This window comes from Neomonachus schauinslandi, chromosome 4 (genome assembly GCF_002201575.2).
Source record: "Neomonachus schauinslandi chromosome 4, ASM220157v2, whole genome shotgun sequence".
NCBI classification, from domain to species: Eukaryota; Metazoa; Chordata; class Mammalia; order Carnivora; family Phocidae; genus Neomonachus; species Neomonachus schauinslandi.
In genome coordinates, this window is record NC_058406.1 from 17,123,463 (window position 1) to 17,137,903 (window position 14,441).

The following is a 14,441-nucleotide window of genomic DNA, read 5'->3' on the forward strand; positions in this document are numbered from 1 at the left end:
GTAGACACCTAACAACTGAGCCACCCAGGCGCCCCTGGGCTGTCTCTTTACATGGCTCAGGATCCCTTAGCACTCTCCCTCTGCCCCCACTCACCCCCTCCTTGTACCCCTTCCTTTAGAACCCTGGTGACTCTGTGTGGTCTCTAGACTCTGGTTGTCCCTCAGACCTGGCTCCTGAGTGCCCTTCCATGCATTGGGAACCTTCTGGACTATACACACTTGTGGGGCTGCTGCGGACCGGCTGGTGTGGGGAGGAAGCTCCCCTGTCCTGCAAGAAGAGAGGGAGAGCAAGGCTGGCCCGGTGAGAATGAAGAGGAGGTGGAGGAAGGGGGAGCAAGCCATGAAGTGGCAGAGCTGACTCACCTGGTCTTTGGATCCCAAAACCAGTTTCCTTCCCAACGCTCCACAGATACACAGAAGCAGGAGCTCAACGTCCGGGGATGGGTGATAAACACAACGATCCCAAGAGCCTCACTTTGCCTCTTAGGAACTTGTGGGACTTATAGCTAAGGAACTGTTAACCACGAAGATGCCAAATAATGAGTGAAAAACAAAGCTTAGATGAAGGTGAACTTAGCTACATGATCCAACCACTCTCAAATCATTTCTCTACCACCACCTGTATCGGAAGAGGAAGGGCCAGAGCTGGTCAGTGTGATCAGCACAGTACTGTGATAATAGCCCTCTGGCTGTCCCCAGCTCCCAACTAACTGCCCAGGTTCTAAGAACATGTTAACCTGTGGTTTGTGGTTAGAGCGCCCCCGTGTGTTTCCACTTTGTCATAAGTTCTTTAAAGGACCAATTATCAGTACCATCAAGATTTATGAGGGAGGGGGCTTATCTCCTTGAAACACCACAACACCAAGAAGTTGGTGGCCACCCAGGCCCGGAGGGGCTCAAGGACCACTGAGTGACTCAAGGACCACTGAGTGAGAGCCGCATAGCCAGGACTCCGATCTGATTAGGTCAGCCTTCTCAGAAGCCTATTCTCTCCGCCACCTTTCCCTGCATCTATCTGGTCTCCAGACACAGAGCCTGGTCCTCAGGAACTGATGTGTGGGTGGTTCCAGAACCTCTGGAGGCTGCCAGCACTGTACTAGCCTCAGACTACAGTCCAGTAGCTTGTCCTCAATTCTGGGGCCAGCCCTTCCGTGTGGGAGACTGCCCCCCCTTCCCCGCCTCATCTTCTTCCCAGGTCCTACCCTAAACATTCATTCAGCAAGCCAGGGCTGGAGGCTGGGACCCCAGAAATGAGCAGGGTCGGACTCACATCCCTTCCTTCGGGCATGAGTTCACTGGGAGGCAGCGCTGGGCTCTGGTGGAGACTCTGCGGTCAGACAGCTTGAGTCCTGCTACTTTCTTCCCAGCTCCTGAGCCTCAGTTCCCTCAGCGCTCAGGTAGAGTTAGCGGTGGCATAAAGGTGACGATGCGTACAGGAGTCAAGCCCTGAAGGCGGCAGCAGTCATTCTGCTTCATTCACCAAACTCAGGGTTTGCCACGGGTCAGGCTGATGCAGGCGGCTGGAGACAGGGATAAATCCATGTGGTTTGAGGCCCAGAAAGGAACAGGAGGCACTTATGTGAAACGCTAGAGCTCCCACCCCCTTGCTCCTTCTCTCCCTACCTTTCCTATACACCCCCCTCCCACAAACACACAGGCCTGAATACCCAGGGACAGCAAGTCTGGGGACCACCTCCCACCCCAGGCCCATCTTTGACCCTTGGGCCACTTCCTAGTGCCCAGCCTGGTGCTAGGGGTGATGGGAACGGGGTATCAATCAGCATCTCAAAGCCCAGAGGAGCCTCCTTTTGGTGGACAGGAGGCTCATCCTCCTCCCAACCCGAGAGGGAGAGCCCACCCCCTGTGAGATGGCTGCTGTGTTCTTCCCATACATCCCAGGACCAGCGGGCCAATAAGAACAAGGGATTTGAGGGGCGGGCTGGAAAAGTGTCTGTAAAAGAGGGTGGGGCCCAGTGCCTGGTTGGTCTGTTCTAGGTGTGAGGAGGTTCAGAGGGGCTTCTCCTGGCTCTGGAGGTAGGCACATCCTCTGGCTAGGGGAGAGATCAGAGCATCCTCAGGTGTGAGGTGTTGGAGAGCCCCCCCACCCCCACCCCGCCCCGCCCCGGCCAACTGTTTTCCTCTCCTGCCTCACCCTCTGCTGGTTGGGCTGGCCCAGTCCCAAGGAAGAGGAGTTCGGGACAGCAGATGGCCAATTTATGCCCTGAGCATACCTGTCCTCTCTCTGAGCAGCTCCCAGCATGGGCAAAGAGAAGACCCACATCAACATTGTGGTCATCGGCCATGTGGATTCGGGCAAGTCCACCACGACAGGGCATCTCATCTACAAATGTGGTGGCATTGACAAGAGGACCATCGACAGGTTTGAGAAGGAGGCCTCAGAGGTGAGGCTGCTCTACCTGGGCTCCCTGCCCCTCCTTCCTAGCCGTGGTTTCCCAGGGAGGGATACCTCATTGTCGGGGAGGAGACTGCTCACTTCCACTGAGCACCTGCTGGGCTGGTAGGTGCTTTCCCTCTCAATCATGTCAGGCAGGTGATGGCTGTCATTTTCCAGGTGAGACAAATGAGGCTCAGAAGGGTAAAACAGCTTGCCTGAGGATGGTGCCAAGGTTTAAATACCAGTGTGACACAGATGCCATGCCGTATCTCAGGAACTAAAGCTGCCATTTAAAAGAGGGGAAAGGACTTATTTGTCATGCATCTACCAGGGATCTTAAGGTAGTCCCATGGGTACCACGGCAGGTGCAAGCAAGCCTTGCCCCCCAGAAACTCCTGGTCACACATCCTTCTGTCACATAGTAAGCTCAGTAACAGCATGGGTGCTGTAGGAGCCCAGGTCACGAACAATGAACACGTCCTAAGAAGCCTTGAAGGATTCCCGAAGGAATGGATCTCCTCTGAGCCTTGGGGAAATGGGGCAGGTGTCCATGAGCCACAGGACATTGAAACAGCAGGTGTAGAGCACCTGAGATGGAGGTCGTTGCCTGGTAGGACAGGCGACATAGCTTGAATGCCCTGCTAAAGAGCCTGGTCACTTTCCCTGCAGTGACTAAAGGATTTCAGGCACGGGAATGGTAGGAATCAGGCAAGATCTTTTTAGGAAGAGCACACTGGCTGCAGCATGGGGAGAACAGGCCAAAGGGCCCAATGCTAGGGGCTAGAAAGCCAGTCGGGAGGTTGTTGCTGTTGACCATGGGAGCAAGGACGGTGGCCTGGGCTCAGGCAGCTGCAGTGGGCATGGAGAGTAATTGGGGGAATCCAGGGACGTGGAGGTGGGGAATCCTCAGAACTTAGCAGTTAGCTGTAGGGAAGGGGCAAGGGAGGAAGAAGAGTTGAGGGTGGCCCCCAAGTTTCCAGCTCTGGAAATTGGAAGGTCAGGGAATACCAGGGGCAGAGCTGATCTGGAGTCCGAACAGGTCTGCTCTAGATGTGTGAAATTTGAGGTGTCCACAGGGCTTTCTGTGCTCATATCCAGGAGGGCAGCTGAATAGTGAAGTCTGGAGCTCAAGACGGAAGCCCGGATTGGGGACTAAACCACGGGAGCGAGCTGGAAAGGTTGAGGGACAGAGCCCCAGGATGGGTGAAGTAAGAGCCCAGGCAGGAGAATGAGAAGGGAGAGCCAGGGAGGTGAGTAAAAAACCTGAGACTTGAAGAAGCATCGGACAAGACAGGAATAGTCTGTAGAACCAGCTGCTGCAGAGACAGAAATAGGATGGAGAAGAGAAAGCAACAGGTCCTAAATCAGTGCCATCAGCTATTCTCATCTTGGCTTCCTCAGGTATAGTCAGAATTGTTGTGGGGGCGCTTATGTGGCAAGGGCTGCCAAGTAAAGCTTTAGAACTGTGAGAAAGAGACTGGTCCATAGCCAGTACGGTAGAAGCATAGCCAAGAAGGTTATGGAAAAACAATGGGGTGGTTCTCAAACTTTCTGGTCTCAGGAACCCTTTGAATTCTTAAAGGTACCCCAACGAGTTTGTTTATGTAAATGAGATCTATATATTTATGATATTCAAAATTAAAACTGAGGTTTAAAAATGCTTAACTCACTTAAAAATAATAGTAATATACTCCTTATATATTAATGTAAATATCACACTTTTTGTGTATGAAAAATAACTATTTTCCAAAACAAAGAATCTTGCGAGGGTGACATTTTTGCTGATATCCTTAATGTCTGACTTAATAGAAGACAGCTGGATTCTCATCTGCTTCTGCAATCAACCTGTTGCGATTTCACCTCTAGAAAGCACCACTGCACAATGATGAGAAAATGAGGGCGGGAAAAGGCAAATAATGTCTTAGCATTATAAAAACAGTTTTGACCATGCAAACTCTAAATGGTATCAGGGTCCCCGGAACACACTTTGATAGCTACTTATCTAATGAATATTCTAACCTGTAATGGACTTCATAAAATAGAAGTTCCTACAGTAGCAAAAGTTAGGATACCTGGGTTCTATGTCTGTCTTTTAGTAAACTAATTAGTTTTCTTGAGGAAGCCACCTGGTCTCTGGTCTTCCCTTTTCTTCACTCTGCCCTCTAATTAGAGCTGAAATGAACATATGCTCAGGACCCCTGAACTGGCAAGTGGTAGAGTATACCCTAGACCAGCATGTTAACTTGAATATGCTACCGACTTTTGGTCACCTTTTTACCAGTGCTGAAATCGGCTCAACTTCCCCAGGCTGCCAAGGGTAATTATCAGTCATAGATACCATTTAACATAGGGTAGCGGCTAAGAGTTTGAACTTGAGTCTGATGCTTTTTGGTTCAAATCCTGACTCTGCTGTTTATTAATCCTATGATCTTGGGCTAGTCAGTTAATTTCTCTGTTACTTCATCTGCAAGATGAGGATAATACTCCACTAAGTTGTTGTGAGATTAAATGAGATAACCCATGTTAAGTGCTTAAAACAGCACCAAGTTCAAGGTCAGCATTACTTACATGTTCGCTACTACTGATTTGAGGGCTTGCTGACCCTCTGCCAGGTCCACATGCTTGCCTAGGCACTTTGTCATTTGGCTCTGGGTCACTCTGACTCCCAAACCAGCGCTGAAAGACAAACTTAATTATACAAGTAATAAATTATGTTGTTTGAAAAATTCAAAGGTCTCTCCATACACAGTCCTGTTACCATCCCTCTGACTCTCAACTCCTTTCGGAACTTCCTTCCTGGTTGATGGGCAGCTTTGGATATAGGGGTGACCCTGGGGCTTTCCCTCCTGCTCCCGGCCCAGGTGGGCAAAGGCTCCTTCAAGTATGCCTGGGTGCTGGACAAGCTGAAGGCAGAACGGGAACGGGGCATCACCATTGACATCTCCCTGTGGAAGTTTGAGACCAAAAAATATTACATCACCGTCATCGATGCCCCAGGTCACCGTGACTTCATCAAGAACATGATCACAGGGACCTCACAGGTACCACCGGAGTCGTCTTGGCTCTGCTGCGGGGGTGGGCAGTGGGTGTCCCCGGCCAAGTCTGAGTTGGGCCTTCTTCTGTCTCTCACTTGGGCCAGGCAGACTGTGCTGTGCTGATTGTGGCCAGTGGTGTAGGTGAGTTTGAGTCTGGCATCTCCAAGAATGGGCAGACCCGTGAGCATGTACTGCTGGCCTATACGCTGGGTGTGAAGCAGCTCATCGTGGCAGTCAATAAGATGGACATCACGGAGCCTCCTTACAGTAGCGCACGCTTTGAGGAGATCAGCAAGGAGGTGAAGGCCTATATCAAGAAGATCGGTTACAACTCTGAGGCTGTCGCCTTTGTGCCCATCTCAGGCTGGCATGGAGACAACATGATAGAACCCAGCACCAAGGTGAGAACTGATTGGGATGGGGCTAATTAAATGCAACATTCCCACTCAAATCTTTGAGCTTCTTCGAGAATATAATACCCAGGATTTACAGCATGCTTATGGGCCAATCACTTTGAATGATCCCCATTTTACAGGTGAACAGAGGTTATTCAAGACTACACGACTAGTAAGCATAGAGCTGCATTGTGCAATGTAGCATTTAGTTACATGTGCTTATTATTTTTTTTTTAGATTTTATTTATTTATTTGAGAGAGTGAGAGAGAGAACACAAGCAGGGGAGGGGAGGGGCAGAAGGAGAGGGAGAAGCAGGCTCCCCACTGAGCAGGGAGCCCGATGAGGGGCTTGATCCCAGGACCCTGGAATCATGACCTGAGCTGAAGGCAGACGCTTAACCAACTGAGCCACCCAGACGCCCTGCCTATTAACTTTAATAATTTAAGTCAAATGAAATAATTTCAGTTCCTTAGTTGTATTAGCTATGTTTCAAGTGTTCCACAACCGCATGTGGCTACCATGTTGGACAGTGAAGTTACAGAATGTTTCCATCATTGCAGAAAGTTCTGTTGAGCAGTGCAGGCAGAGACTGTAATTCTAGTCCACGCTCACAGCATCTAAGCTACCTCTCTAGGCAGGTTAGGAAGTGTGGGGGCAATATAATGTGTCTAAGATATAGTCACTGCGCTCATGAATCCCAGAATCTAGCCAGGTTTAAAATTCTTAAATGAGTGTCTCCCTACAAAGGAAGTCTAGTTCTCTGGCATCAGACCTGGGGTCAAGCCCCAGCTTTCTCCCTTGCCCACAGTAAAGAGGTAAGAGAGGAATTAATACTTTGGGCATTAGGACTTACTTCATGGGACTGTGAGCATTAAATGAGAGACTCCACACGGGCATCGGTTCATGCATACAGTTGGTGCTCAAATGCTAACTGCTATCCCTTACTACTTTATTGCCTAAAACCTAACTTTTCCATAACTGACTTGAGGATCCTTAGCCTTTTCTTCCACATGGACATAGCATAATCTTTTTCTGATTATAAAAGTAATGCCTAACATTTTTACAATGAGCCTTTCATGCAGATATGAAGCATAAACTTCATGGCTTATAGATAACCTAGTTTTCATACAGTTCTTTCTAGATATTCACAGCTGGACTCAAACTGTACATAATTTTCTATAAAACTCTTTATTTTTAAAATTTCCTTTGCCATTTAAACATGTTGAATACTTAGTGGGTGTTTTATATCATAGATCACAGAGGTACATTAGACTGTGTAGCCATATCCATTATTAAGTAAAAGTGGTACTGAGAGATTACCACGTGCCAGACACCAGACTAAATACATGCACACAACCTCATGAAGAAGACATTTTATTCCCATGTAAAATAAGAAAACTTGGACACAGTATAGTTAAGTGATAGCCCAAGGTCACAAGCTTCTAAGAACACTGTTTCTAGTTTTATTAAAAATTGCCATAAGCATCTTGCTAAATAAATCCTTGCATGTGTCCTCATTAATTTAATTAGAAAAAGCTCCTAGTGAAACAAAGGGTAGGCATTATCTTGGAGTCTTCTGACACATATGGCCCAATTGTCCTTGGGAAAGATTAGAGCTACCACTGGGCAGTGTGTTCCTTTGGATGGTACTTCAATATTTGCATGCTGGGCACTGTCCTTGGTGCTGAGGTTGTGGTAGCAAATGATAGGCAACCCCGCTCGTAGCAGTATGGTCTTCTGGGGGTAGTGGTAATATAGGGGATGATGACAAGTGCTAAGAAAAATGTAAGGCTGAGGGAGGCATGATATGAGAGTGTTACTCTATATTGGGTGGTGAAGGGGGTCTCTTCTAAAATGACAGTAGAACAGAAGCCTGAAGCTTTGTCCATTTCCCCACTTCCCAAGTATTACCACAGAGTTCAGCTAGTGAAATAAGGGGATTTCATTTTCCTGTCCCTTTGGTTATTTATTAGGCATCTAGTATGTTCTAAAATATTTTATTCATTTGACAGAGAGAGAGAGAGCATGCACGCACACAAGTAGGCAGAGGGGCAGGCAGAAGGAGAGGGAGAAGCAGGTTCCCCGATGAGCAGGGAGCCCAATGTGGGGCTTGATCCCTGGACCCGGGGATCATGACCTAAGCCAAAGGCAGATGCTTAACAGACTGAGCCACCCAGGTGTCCCATATCTAGTATGTTCTAGATGCTAAAAGAACAAAGCATGCACTCAGTGGACTAGATAGATTTAGGGTTTAGCCTTTGCTCTCAAGAAATACCTGTGACATCGGAGACCTCAGTTTCCCCATTTTTAAGATGGGGATGATACTGATCTCATAGACTTATTCAGGCCTCTGAGTTGGCACAGAGACAAATTAGTTGCTAAGTTCACCAAACTAATAGAAGAACTTATCTTTACCAATGAGGCTGGTGTTTGAGTGGGAAGTTGACCCACAGAAAGGAGCCAAATGGAATTCCAGTTAACTGATACATCTCTGAAGGCAAAGATGATGTCTTTGCTGAGCTTTGGCCAAGGTTTTTAGAGAAGTAAATATAGTATCTACTTAAAAGGCGTGAATACAATACACTGTCATCTTTAAGGTTATCCTTCTAGAAAGCCTTATGCTCAATAATGCTGCCCCTCCTTGCCTAAGATGTTGGGGAACATCTAGTCTTTAGAAGGTATAAGTGTTAGAGTATTTGAGTCTTGTTTTCATTCTCATTCCTGATGCTTACTTAACTGTGCCGCATGTTTTCTCTGCTCCTCCTGTGTAATGAGCAGATGGAATAAGACCTAAGAGCTAATCAGATTCAAGGAATCTCTGCCCCCTAAAAATATTGGCTCAAGTGAGGGGCAACACCTACAAGATTTAGAGGAATGACCACCATTTAGTGGGTGTGTAGTACATGTCAAACATTGTGCTTGGTGGACTGTGTGTGGTCTTTTGTGTCTTCACTTGAGCCTGCAAAGTAGGTGATGGTATCTGTTTTACAGATGAGGAAGCTGAGGCTCAGAATGCATTAAAAAATTGCTTGAGGTGCCATGTTAAATCCAGGTTGGCACCTGCGACAGGCTCCCTCGAGCTTAAGCAAGCTGCACATTTGGTGGCTTTTCCAGATGTCCTGGTTTAAAGGCTGGAAGATCACCAGGAAGGAAGGAAACATGGTGGGCATGACACTGCTAGAAGCACTGGACTCCATCATGTCCCCTGCCCGCCCTACGGACAAGCCCCTGAGGCTGCCTCTGCAGGATGTATACAAGATTGGGGGTGAGTATGTGCTATGTGGGGGTGCTTGGGGTTGGGGGCTCACTGAAGGCTGGCTGCTGACCATTCTGGTTGCTCTGTCCCCCCAGGCATCGGCACCGTGCCCGTGGGCCGGGTGGAAACAGGCTTCCTCAAGCCAGGCATGGTGGTGACTTTTGCCCCCTGCAATATCACCACAGAGGTCAAGTCTGTAGAGATGCACCACGAGGCCCTGGCTGAGGCCCTGCCTGGAGACAATGTGGGCTTCAATGTGAAGAATGTGTCGGTGAAGGACATCAGGAGGGGCTACGTGGCGGGAGACAGCAAGAATGACCCGCCCTTAGAAGTGGCAAGCTTCGTCTCCCAGGTGAGGAGGCCCATTTAAGGGGTGTCTTCTGAGACAGCCATACTGTCCTACATGCAGAATGGTTCACTGGGTCATTCAGGAAGTGGGCACTGAGCATATGCTCTATGCTGGGCTCTTGACCAGCAGTATAGGTAGAGTCCGGGTTAGAATCCTGACTGCACCTTATTTGCTACTTTGCCCTTGAACAAAACAATGCAGTTCAATGGTCTTCTTAGTTTCCACAGTATGGTCTTAAAGCAGTTGTTTTCAAACCCGGTGGATTAGAATCACCTGGGAAGCATTTCAAAAATGCAGATTCCTGGGGCGCCTGGGTGGCTCAGATGGTTAAGCCTCTGCCTTCGGCTCAGGTCATAATCCCAGGATCCTGGGATCGAGTCCCACATCCGGCTCCCTGCTCAGCAGAGAGCCTGCTTCTCCCTCTCCCTCTGCACCTCCCCCTGCTCATGCTCTCTCTCTCTCTGTCTCTCTCTGTCTCAAATGAATAAATAAAAAAAAATCTTAGAAAAAAAATGCAGATTCCTAACATTTTTCCCAGTGGTTCTGCGGAATGATTCAGTAGACATAGGTGGAAGCCGGGAATCTGTATGTTAGAGCTCTCAGGTGTTTCTTCGGCCCAGAGTTAGAATGTGGAGGCTGTTCTGAATGCAACATCTGGCACATTCTTACTTCTGCAGGTGGAGGCTTGCACAACCTCACAGTGAGCTTGGGAGCATTACATGAGGTGATGATATGTAAAACAGCTGACCTGGGGCCAACAGGTCATCTAACAAGTTAGTCAGCTGCTATTGTAATGCATTTTTCTAAGTGGCAGGGAAAAGTAGTACATAAATAACATGTATGTGTGTAGGTTTTAGTATCACTCATCCCTAGCTCTGCCACCTCCCTGCTATTTCATCATGGGTAAATTATCCAGGCTCTTTGCTATGAAAATTAAATTGGAATGCATGAGATATGCTTAGCACAGAACTTGGTATACTCTATAAATGTTCAAATGCTCACTATAATTTAAAGTGTGTCCAAGGTGGGACGCCTGGGTGGCTTCGTCGGTTGAGCGTCTGCCTTCAGCTCAGGTCATGATCCCAGGGTCCTGGGATTGAGTTCCGAGTCGGGCTCCCTGCTCAGCAAGGAGCCTGATTCTCCCTCTGCCTGCCGCTTCCCCTGCTTATGCGCGCTCTCTCTCTGACAAATAAATAAGATCTAAATAAATAAATAAATAAATAAATAAATAAATAAATAAATAAATAAATAAGTGTGTCCAAGGTGCCTGACCCCTTAGCTGGTTAGGGCTACCTCCTCTGGAGGATGCTGGGCTAATGCCTTCCCCCGCTCCCATCCCACCCTGGGTTCCAGGTGATCATTCTCAACCACCCTGGCAGCATTACCACTGGCTACTCACCAGTCCTGGACTGCCACACGGCCCACATTGCCTGCAAGTTTGCAGACCTCAGGGAGAAGATTGACCGGCGCTCAGGCAAGAAGCTGGAAGACAGTCCCAAAGCCCTGAAGTCTGGGGACTCAGCCATCGTTCAGATGATTCCACGAAGGCCCCTGTGTGTGGAAAGCTTCTCAGAGTATCCGCCCCTCGGTAAGTCCTGATAGCACTTGGCTCCTGGAGCTGCCCCTTCCTCCTCCTGGCTCCAGGGAGCCAGTGTTCCAGCGGGTCACACCCAAACCAGATTGCAGAACCTGGTCAGAAGGACTGGCGTTCCAGGTTAGAAGGGCCCCCAAAAAGGAAAGTAGCTTGCCTAGTGTCACACAGCAAGGCAGGGCCATTTTAGAGCCTTGTTACTCAAAGTGTGGTCCATGGACCAGCAGCATGGGCATCCCCTGGGAAGTGGTTAGAAGTGGAGAACCTCAGGCTCTATCCAGACCTGCTGAACTCAAATCTTCAGTTTAACAAGATCCACAAGTAATCGGGATGCACATCAATTTGAGAAACCCTGATTTAGAGGAGGTGAATAAACCAGAGATTAGCAGGGATTTTCTTTTTCCTTCTTATTCTTCAGTACAGTCGTTTTCAAACCTGGTGGATAATCAGAACCACTGATGGACCCTATTAAACCCAGAGGTTCAGACCCTGACAGATTCACCTGATCAAGGCTGCAGCCTAAGAGTCTGTTTCTTAGATTTCCCCAAGTCTATTCTGCATGGCTAGGTTTGAACAATTAACCTAGAAAGTTCTGACCTCAAATATATAGGGAGTAGGCATTTTTTATACAGTGCCTGCTCTGTGCTAGATGATAGATATTTATAAACAAACAGGTTCTTGCCCTCGGCGCCTCCCAGTTAATGGGGAGGGGGGCGAATTTCAAAAGGCTAGTTTTATTTATTTTTTTATTATGTTATGTTAATCACCATACATTACATCTTTAGTTTTTGATGTAGTGTTCCATGATTCATTGTTTGCGTATAACACCCAGTGCTCCATTCCTCCATTCAGTACGTGCCCTCTTTAATACCCATCACCAGGCTAACCCATCCCCCCACCCTCAAAAGGCTAATTTTAGAGGTGGGCCACAGATGCTGCCACATGAATCTTGCAAAGCTGGTTTAGTTTTTTCTTTTTTTTAAGATTTTATTTATTTATTTGAGAGAGAGAATGAGATAGAGAGAGCATGAGAGGGGGGAGGGTCAGAGGGAGAAGGAGACTCCCTGCCGAGCAGGGAGCCCGATGCGGGACTCGATCCCGGGACTCCAGGATCATGACCTGAGCCGAAGGCAGCCGCTCAACCAACTGAGCCACCCAGGCACCCGGTTTAGTTCTTTCTACCTCTGCCAAAAATACTGTGAGTTTGAAGCCAGATGCCAAAGCCTTGCCCTCCACAGTCTGAAGTCAGAGGAGCATTCAAGAGCCCCCAGGAGAAGCAATTGCCGGATTCACAGCTGAATGTAAATGAGATCTATCCTATGGGTTGTTGTGATGGGCACAGAGAAGGTGCTAATTGCTTGGAGGCTGGGAGCATTAGTATGTATGGTAGGGTGGTGGGTGCACCAAAAGCAAAGTTTTCCCTGTGACCTTTACTTATGGAAGTAGGACAGTCCAGTGGCTAAGAATATAAGTGCTAGTGTGAGACTTTCTGGGTTTTCAACCATCACAGCAAAGTGACCTTCTACTTCTTTGCCCAAGTTTCCCCAACTGTAAAATAGAGTGAGATCTACTTTGAGTTGTTGAGATAATTAAATGCACTCCTATGTATAATTCAGAATATCACTGATTTGACCTCACGTGCCAGTGTCCTATAGCTTGTGCCCTGTGGTAGCATTCCCCACCTGTTTCTTCATGTCCTGTGTCCTAGGTCGCTTTGCTGTGCGTGACATGAGGCAGACCGTGGCTGTTGGGGTCATCAAGGCTGTGGAGAAAAAAGCAGCGACTGGTGGCAAAGTCACCAAGTCTGCCATGAAAGCAGCCAGGAAGTGAGTGGTGACAGCTACTCTAGGACTTTCTGGGAGAGGGGCAGCCCAGGAGGAGCCACAGCTGGAAAAGAACGGCTCAAGAAGCCTTAGGTTACTCTTCTCTTGCCTGAACAGTCTTAAACCCGCCCCTGCTAATGCACTTTTCTTTTTGCTGATGAGTCTGAGGCATGGGAATAAAGCACAGCAAGTCTTTTTGCCTCTGCTTCTACTGACCTTGATTGCAAGCAAGGAGGAAGCAGGTGGGGTGCTCAGTCTAATTCTACCCCTCACCTTCCTTCTGGTGCCTGCCTGAGCAAGAACCAGAGAGCTAGGGTCACAGGGAGGAAAATGTGTAAAGAGGAAAGTATAGGGCAGCTTTTGGCCCAGGCCAAGTTCATCAGTTCCTAGAACAGGACTCTGGTGTTTTAAACTGCCTGACTTAAATAGTGTCTATAAAAGTTACTGAATCTTCTGTGTGCCTTGCTCGTCTGTAAAATGGGAAGATACTATTATCTGCCTCCACAGGGATGTTGAAGTTTGAGTGAGCTGGTACCTGCTGGGCATGGTAATCAGCTACTCTCATTCACATGGTGGGGGCACTGGAGGCAAGTGAGCTCTATTATGGGGACGTTCTATTGGAAAAAACTTGAGGAGAAGTGGATGAGCCTGAGGTTTGTAGGATGAGCTGTTTTATATTTCCTAGGTATATGTTTCCCTCAGGTTACTTTTTAAACTTCAGTTTAACAATTTGAGTCACAAAGTTGCAAGAGGCAATTTCACCCAGATTCCCCAAGTCTTATTTACCATTTTTTACCCGAATTATTTGAGAGTAAGCTGCAAACACGGTGGCCCTTTACAATGAATACTGTAAGTCCAAGAATATTCTCTGATATAATCAAGGTCAAGTAATCAGAATGAGGACATTAAATTAACATGGGTATACTTCTGAAATCTGCAGACCTGATTCAGATTTTGCCAATTATTCCAGAAACATGCTTTATAGCAAAAGAAAATCCAGGATCATGTGTTGCATTCAGCAGTCTTGTCTCTTTATTGCAAGTTTTGGAGCAGCCCCTCCCTTGGCTCTGTTCCTCCCAGAGGTTTGGTTGAGACATCTGCTCTGGGCTAGCTAGTTGCTGCCTGATGGAGGAAGCTCAGAGGTGCGGGTTGGTAGGAGGGGGTGTCTCTTTGCTCTCCTCCATCAGCCCAGCTTTCCAGAAGTCCCTTGCATCCCTACTGGATGAAACCAGGAGAGCCCGGGGGCTTTTATCTCCCCTGTAGCAGCAGGAGAAGGGAATTACGGCAGCAGAAGTGAGAGGCTTGTCTCCTTTTCCACCCAAGCCCTTTGCCCATTTATTCTGTTAAAGAAACGGCAGATTCAAGACCAAGTCAAGGGATCCACATCAAGGGATGTGGATCCTGGCAGCCCCTCGGGTCTTGCTGCTGAGGATTAGTGTGAACCAGGAAGCCCTACTCTTGTTTGCGATTGGAGCCTGTCTGTCAGACTAATCTGCAAGCCATTTTTGTGCATGCAGGATGACTCTGTTGATTGTACACCATGTCTAACACTTTTTTTGGGAGGGGGTAAAGGGTTGCTTGGAAACAGTGGGTTTA

At 48.0% G+C, this 14,441-nt stretch overlaps 1 protein-coding gene and 1 long non-coding RNA gene across 2 annotated transcripts; one reads left to right on the forward strand and one right to left on the reverse strand.

The window, feature by feature from the left end:
* Nucleotides 1-1,316: 1,316 nt before the first annotated feature.
* Nucleotides 1,317-2,496, reverse strand: LOC110574753. Its single transcript, XR_002479981.2, has 3 exons — nucleotides 2,468-2,496; nucleotides 2,232-2,341; nucleotides 1,317-1,520 (listed from the first exon to the last, which is right to left on the reverse strand). It is a non-coding gene; the product is annotated as an uncharacterized LOC110574753 (long non-coding RNA).
* On the forward strand, nucleotides 2,259-12,852 carry LOC110574751 (elongation factor 1-alpha 1-like). The gene is made up of 7 exons (XM_021683543.1): nucleotides 2,259-2,402; nucleotides 5,257-5,436; nucleotides 5,535-5,831; nucleotides 8,941-9,091; nucleotides 9,178-9,434; nucleotides 10,785-11,019; nucleotides 12,731-12,852. Exons 1-7 carry the CDS (start codon nucleotides 2,259-2,261, stop codon nucleotides 12,850-12,852), a joined length of 1,386 nt encoding a protein of 461 aa, XP_021539218.1.
* Nucleotides 12,853-14,441: the final 1,589 nt, after the last annotated feature.

What these genes read in the sequence shown, in the direction of transcription:
- LOC110574751 (XM_021683543.1), top strand. Translation starts at nt 2,259, where the DNA reads ATGGGCAAAGAGAAGACCCACATCAACATTGTGGTCATCGGCCATGTG. An exon ending in TGATAGAACCCAGCACCAAG is followed by an intron (nt 5,832 to 8,940) that starts GTGAGAACTGAT and finishes TGGCTTTTCCAG; the next exon opens with ATGTCCTGGTTTAAAGGCTG. An exon ending in CTCAGAGTATCCGCCCCTCG is followed by an intron (nt 11,020 to 12,730) that starts GTAAGTCCTGAT and finishes CCTGTGTCCTAG; the next exon opens with GTCGCTTTGCTGTGCGTGAC.